Source organism: Syngnathus scovelli, chromosome 10 (genome assembly GCF_024217435.2).
Source record: "Syngnathus scovelli strain Florida chromosome 10, RoL_Ssco_1.2, whole genome shotgun sequence".
Taxonomy (NCBI): Eukaryota; Metazoa; Chordata; class Actinopteri; order Syngnathiformes; family Syngnathidae; genus Syngnathus; species Syngnathus scovelli.
The window spans coordinates 5,663,552-5,671,060 of record NC_090856.1 but is presented as its reverse complement, the minus strand read 5'-3'; the positions used below and the strand labels follow the sequence as shown (position 1 = coordinate 5,671,060).

Below are 7,509 nucleotides of genomic sequence, written 5' to 3'. Positions count from 1 at the left end.
TGCTTTTCTTTTGCTTGCCCGTATTTATTTTTATGGTCATTTTAGATGGCAGAACACACTAACGATATAATATAGTCCCGCAATTGTATAAACAACCGTACATGAGCAATAAACAGCAATGCCCGAGGCTCTGAGCTAAACCTCTTTGTATGCAAAGGCGCACGAACACCCCAGACAAAAGTCGGAAGCAGAAATGGACGTACCGAAATCATGAAATCGTTAATGCTGGTTTTATGTAAAGCCATGTGCAAGTTAAGGAAATATATTATTTGGGTGCCATTCTTGTAGGCAATGAATTTTGCTGAAGGGGCGGAGCTTAATGTAGTCAGGCCATAGCCTTGTCTAACAGCAGAAAATGCTTTCTTGTGCTATCGAGAAGCAATTACAAAACATTTGGAGTGTCTGTCAATTGCTTGATAATGCTTAAATAGTCCAAAATGTACAATTTGTGTTGATGTGTTATACAACACAACATCAGTTGATTGGGTTTACAATTCAGCCTAAAGGATGATTAGCAAGTTCTATTTGTGGATTCAACATGACACACTCTCACCTAGTTCCATCGGGAGAGCCGTGATGGTACCCAGTGGAAAATCTGTGATATCACTCGGAGGCAAAACAGCAGTTTTAGCATATTGAACACGACCCGCTCACATCGAGCAATGCGTAACTTGATCGAATGCGTCTCGTTTTTATTGAAGGAAAGTGACCTCGTGCTTCACCTCGATGCTTTGGAAGTTGACCAGCTGGTCTTGCCTTTTTGATGTTGCTCTTCTCTTTCATACTTCTCATTTTTCTTCTTCTCCATCAAACCCTTCTGGGTACCAATTAGGGCTCAAAGCTGTTGTGTGTTGTGTGTTGAGTGTGTGATTAGAGAGAGTGAGATGTTGCTATGTGTGTGTGCGTGTGCCTGACTTCATGTGTGATACCGCCAACTCAGACAAAAAGCTATAGGCTACCTGTCAACAAGCACTTGAGTGCTCACCATCTGCTCATGCTGCAAAATGGTTCTGAAAAATCTGCGTTATATAGATTAGAGAAAGAGAGTGAGATGTTGCTATGTAAAGTGCAATTATGTAAGTGGCTAAACTAAATGTGTCAATAATGAGTCATGTTCATTCTGTCTGAGGTTTTCCTAAGTGTTGGTTTTGGTTGTTGTTCCATCTATCTATACATTTTCTGGACCGGGTCACCGGGTATGCTGAAGCCAACCCTGAACTAGTTGCCAACCAATTTTTATTGTCGTTGCCCGCAATTGCCAGCTAACAGCACTTTCATACAGTTCAAGCACTCAAGGGACTCGATGTCCCCAAGGGAGAAGTAAAACGTTTTGAAAACGATGCTTTTATTCCTCCGATCATTTCCTCTTTTTTTTCCTAGTTCTCTTGGCTCCTTTCCTTCCATTAACTTATGCACTTTTTGATGGAGAGAAAGAAAGTGTTGTTTTCCCCCACTTTGAAGTAGACACCTTCTACAAAGAACAGTGAGACTATACGGGGTTTTTTTTGTTTGTTTGCAATGAACTTTTTTTTTAGACTGATGGGACACATAATTAGGTACACCAGCACATTAAAGGGAACAGAAAACTGACTTAGATTAAATAATTAAGCAATTATATTTGATTTATTTACAGGATAGACTGGAAGGGAGTCTCCAGTAGGTTTTTTTTTGCTGGCGTGCCTCATGCCCTTGTTATTGGAAACCTTCTCAGGATGACTAATGAGAGGCATCAGGGTGCCAAAAGTCCCATGCAGGAGACTGTCGGAATTTCTCTGCTTAAGGGGGGGGGGGACAACATCTGTTTGGCAGATAAACACAGTGCTGATTCATCAATCTCGATAAAACACCTTGTCTTAAAGTTGCATTTAGTTATTTTTGAAAATACAGTGGAAGCTCGCTTAATGGAACCCAATCAACTGACTCTTGATTAAATGAAGAGAATATTTAGCTGACCTGAGCAAGCTAACTGCCATACCCACTCGGCGGCCATATTGGTAGGGGCGACTTGCCAATCAAAGGCAATGAACAGACATTGGTAGCATCCATGTTAGCAGGGGTCCCTTCAAAGGTATAGAAAAGCCAATTGAAATATTTAATTGCAATAATTTTGTACTGTTCTGTCCAATTTTTTTGGCATTGTTGAAGTCACAAAAAATATTTCACAACTGATTCAGGATAATTGACGCCGCTGTAATATTAAGAATGTTTCACAAAGGATTTCTGGGTATGTTGTCGGCCACTCAAAAGCGAACATTAGTTTGCAAATGCCCCCCCAGGTCATAACTTACTCTGGAAGAAAAAATGTGGTGCTTTCATTTGAGAGCCTCAACACAAAGTTCAACAAAGTTTGCAGCGGCGCTGAAAGTCAATGAATAGAAGACTTGCATATGACCCAGAGTGAAAAACCCGTGACACGTAAAAGAAACTGTCGCCGTCTTAATGGCTTCACTGCCAGCCTCGTTTAGTCATTCTGTGGATTAATATGAGCCTCTTTGCTCCGTCACTCTGTTTATCCGCATGTCTGACGGGTCAGGTCCAGTTGAATGTGCAAAAGGCGGATAAAGTGTTTTTGCGCGCGGACAGACGTCTTTTCCTGACACTTCACACAGATGAAGTCACTCAAGAGCCATACTTTCCCACCAAGGCGTTTAATGCAAATCAAAAGTGCAAGAGGATCATTATGTGCTCTTGGCTGAGTCTCCAGGGGTGGGGGAGAAAGTGACTTGAATGGAGAGGAGAAATATGTACAGTATGTCTCGAGGTAAGGATGTGAAGCGAAGACGGGAGCTTAGTGAAGGGCTAAAATGCAAATATCATCTGGAGTCATTTTTTTTTTCAAAAGAGCAATCTGTTCCATATTGCTAGCAATGATGCGTTTGAGTGCCTTTTCGTCAGACTTGTACACGCACTCCAGTCGAGCTTTAGCATGAGCGCACTACCTGTTAATAATGTCGAAATGAGTGTAAATGCACGTCTGATTATAACTCGGCACACTAGGAAGGAAGAGGTGACACAGACAGATATTTCTACGCCTTGCTTTGCTCATATTATCTGCTGTCGGAATATATCGGGATTGCTTTGGATGGTAAATGAGCACAAATGTGCCGAACAATTGGAGGACAAGATGTGAACAGGAAGGCTTTGATAGGATAGTCATTGTTTTTGCACTTTTTTAAGCAGAATATAACTAATTCATAGCTAACTGTAGATTTTTTTTTCTGAGTTGATCTTGATTGATCATCTTTATTTCGAACACATCCAAAACAAAAAAAGAGATAAAAACAAAACACTTTAAAGTGCCATATATAAATCCATACAACAAACAAACAATAAACCAACAAACTGAAAAAAAAATCTGTAGTTGGATTGAATCCATCTGCACATGTTGAATTTCAACTCTATGAAATGAAAACAACAACAACCGTCAGTTAACTTGACTCAAATAAACTTGAAAGCAAGTTTTGAGTTTCATCGATAATACGAGCCCTGAAAACCCCATTTACGTACTCCCCGAGTTTATCTTCCAACCCTACTTTGAAACGCTATCCGTGGCTTGAAAGTTTCTTTCAAACCCTCTCTTGAAACTTCATTCCAAGCCATCACTGTAACTGAACCCTTGCTGTATAATTAAAAACGGCAACTGATGGATGGATGGATGGATGGATGGATGGATGGATGGATGGATGGATGGATGGATGGATGGATGGATGGATGGATGGATGGATGGATGGATGGATGGATGGATGGATGGATGGATGGATGGATGGATGGATGATAGAGAGTGACAACGATACCGTATCATTTAGAAAATGCATCATTGCGCGTAGACGGGGGACATCTGCTGGTCACTCGGTGCACTGCTTTCTAACGTTTTTCATCAATAGCCAGGCAGGCACTCACTACTCACTCGAGTGGCAAGCAGTAAGAAGCAGAACATCTGATTGGCTCCCCCGTCCTGTGATTGTTTCAGTACAATCTTTGTTGTTGTTTTTTACAATACAATTGTTTTGGCAGCACTTGCTTCCTTTCACATGGTGGCCTGCTCTGCATTGCTGACCCAATCATGTCAAAGTGATTCTGGGATTAAGACGTCCAGAACGCGTGGAAACGGAAACAAGCACTGCCACCAATTGCGCGCCACTAAAATGATTGAGAGGGAAATAAAAAATCCAATCCACGATGCAAAAACAGTCAAAAAGAAAAAAAGCTTGCGCCTGGTTGGTTGGTTGGTGTGTGAACACGATGGTATTGTTTAGCTTTCCAATATTTGTTGCTATCGATTCGAATTTCCATTTTGCTATTTTTCACCACTTTTGTGTGTGTGTGTCGTTTTTGTTGGACCAGCAGGCATTTATTTCCGTAACCGGATGAATGTACTTTGATGGTCTTGTTTTTCCATTGCTACTTGGACTCAGAAAGACGAGCACGCGCGCACGTACAAGCGTACGCACGCACGCACGCACGCACGCAGCTTTATGGCGTCAGCTCATGAGAAGTTTGAAGGCCGCTTTCGAAGCTTCTTACGCGATCGAAACAAAGCCTGCGAATCCAGCCAATGAACAAGCAACGAATATGTGCAGACTTTCAAAGCCTGACTTTGATGGCTGTGACGAGGCCGATGACGGTCCTTTGTTTGCTTTGCTCAAGACGTTTGAGCTTTTCTCGGGCCGACTGGCGGAGTGTCTTCATTTGCGTTGGTTGGCTCGCTCGCTCGCACGCACGCACCTCTTCACACTTCCAGCTCCGGCTCGGCTCGGCTCGGCTCGCATCGCATCTCTTCACACTTCCAGCTCCGACAGACAGCAGTCAGGCAGACTTCCGACTCGTCTTCGAGAGCCACAATGAAGCTGGACCTCAAGCTACTGTGCATGGCCTTGGGCCTCGTCCTCTGCCTTGGGGAAAACGCGCAAGGTACGGCCGCTTTCTCGATTCTTCTTCTTCCGTTTTATTGTTGCGGTGTGTACATTTGATTGAACAATCGCACAGCACACAAATATTCAAGTTTCCCATTTTCAGAACGAACCGATCTATACTACAAAGCACGACTTTGGAAAAGTAACACAGAACTTAATCCATTTGATCGAGCGTCACGTCAGAGATCTTTGCTAAGCATGGCAATGTACGTGCACTTTTCTGGTTCGAAACAAGCGACAAGACATGGATGGATGTTATCAGCTCAAACAAACAAAACGAGAAAAAAATCAAATCGGAACAAGTGGAGATGAATGATTGTCTTTCTGTGAGTGAGTGAGTGAGTGAGTGAGTGAGTGAGTGAGTGAGTGAGTGAGTGAGTGAGTGAGTGAGTGAGTGATACTTTGGCCACTATTGCTTTTTTTTTTGTGCTGCCAGTGACGCCATGCGACCACGATGGAACAACTACTGACAAGAAGTGCCAAGGCAAGCGGGGAGGAACGGTCGCCTTGAAAGCCCATGGCACTTCCACCGGCCCTGTCAAATGGAAGAAGGAAGCCAGCCCTCAACCTATTGAGATTACGCCCACTAAGGGCGAGTACGAGAAAAATGAACCAAATGACGCCGTCCTGAAGATCCTAAACCTGAAAGGCACCTCCGAGGGAAAGTACATGACCAGCGGGGGCGGCATCTCACCAGCGCAAAACTTCATCGTCGAAGGTTTGATGTTGCGCGAAAAGCCGCCGGCCACATGAAGCCTTTTCTGCACCATTTCTTTCCCACAGGGCACATGCAGACAAAGGCACAATCATGCCCGTCAAGAAATGCATTCCATTTTCCGGTGAAAAGTTGGCAAAATATGCCCCAAAAGCGCTCCCAAACTCCAATTCACTTGGCTTCCAAAACAATTAAGCAAACATTAACTCGGTTTGGTCCAAAATAGTAACATCTCAGCATCTTTGACCTCAGCATCTTTGACTTGCTACTTTGACCAGAGTCTTGTGTCCTTGTACTTTGCACGGAGAGTGTGTGTGTGTGATACTTTGGCCAATTCTCCTTTTCTTGTGCTGGCAGTGGCAGACTGCTTTGGCGCGGCGACAGACGTGACGTGCGACGGCAAGCCGAATGGTGAGCTCTGGTTGAAAGCCATTGGCGCTAACACCGCGACGGTCACCTGGAAGAAGGAAGGAACCCCACCTACAGTTATTGAAAACATCGCTGACAAGTACCAGAAAACCGGAGCACACGACTCCACCCTGAAGATCTTAAAACTGGACGAGGACACCAAGGGAACGTACGAGGCCACGGAGGGCGGCATCACTCCAACATCACAAAAGTTCAAGGTCCAAGGTTTGATGTTGCGCGAAAAGCCGCCGGCCACATGAAACCTTTTCTGCACCATTTCTTTCCCACAGGGCACACATGCAGACAGAAGGTGGCACGCCAAACAAATGTCAACAAATGCATGCAATTTTCAAGAGAAAAGTTGGTTGCAAGATAAGAGCTCCAAAATTCCAGTTCGCTTCCAAAACATTTGAAACTTCTCCACTCATGTGACACATTTGACACACAAAAGTTAGTCATCGTACGACACATGCGACCAAATTTGGTCTTTTCATTGATCCGGCGTCCGTGTTGTCCAACCATTTTGTATTTAATTGGCAGTGGGAATTAACCCATTTAGCACAGCTTATATTTTTTACAAACTGCACTCACGCTCACGGCTCCTTAAGCGCTTTAAGTGTGTTAGGAACTTCTTTGACCGCCTCTACTTGATTCTCCACAAATTTGGCGAAAATCAGAGCACTTCGCCAGGCGCAAAAGTGTGCGGCAAGTTCAAATTTTGACAGCTGACGTTTTCCAATTTCGTTTCATCTGTCAAGTGCCGGCCACCAGTGCCAATGCCGGCGAAGGCAACAGCGGCGTGTCGGCCACCAATGACAGTAACGTTGTCAGCGGCAGCAGCGGCGGCAAAGGCAACAGCGGCGTGTCGGCCACCAATGACAGTAACGTTGTCAGCAACAACAAAGGCAGCGGCGACGGCGGCAACGGCGGCCGCAGCGGCAGCGGCAACGGCCTGTCCTACTCCCCTGCTCTGCTGGTGATTGTCACTTTGGTCCAACTGCTGCTTCAGCTGGCCAATTAGAAGACAGCGAGTAGGCGCGGCGAGCGATGAGCCCGCAAAAAGCATCGCCGACCTCGTGCCACATGCAAGTACACATGTACCACCACTAAGTTAATAAGTTAAAGTGAAGTTAAAGTCCGCAGTAAGCATATGGATTTTTTTTTTTTGATTGAATTTGATTGGCTGGCTGTCATTGTGTGTGCTTCTTTTTGCTCTTTAAGTCTAATAAAATAATGAAACCTACCACGCACGCGCATGGTCTTTGTCCTTTTTCTTCCCTTCCGGAGCGCTTTTCCCTCACGCGCGGCACCGCAGGCGAGCTGGAGTCGAGCCCGCCCAGATGGATGGATGGATGGATGGCGGCCCTCTGATGTCACGTTGCCAATCCAAGCCCGGCGCGAAGCTGACGCGCTAGAACCCGCGCAAACTGCAGTGTTAAGACAAAAAGCCGTACTAGATAGTTGCATTTTTGT

General features: G+C 44.9%; 1 protein-coding gene across 1 annotated transcript; it reads left to right on the top strand.

The window, feature by feature from the left end:
• The first annotated feature begins 4,302 nt into the window (after positions 1 to 4,302).
• LOC125971981 (uncharacterized) lies at positions 4,303 to 7,279 on the top strand. The gene is made up of 4 exons (XM_049725197.2): positions 4,303 to 4,911; positions 5,350 to 5,631; positions 5,986 to 6,261; positions 6,795 to 7,279. The coding sequence occupies exons 1-4, from the start codon at positions 4,842 to 4,844 to the stop codon at positions 7,055 to 7,057; spliced, it is 891 nt and encodes a 296-aa protein (XP_049581154.1). The 5' UTR covers positions 4,303 to 4,841; the 3' UTR covers positions 7,058 to 7,279.
• Positions 7,280 to 7,509: the final 230 nt, after the last annotated feature.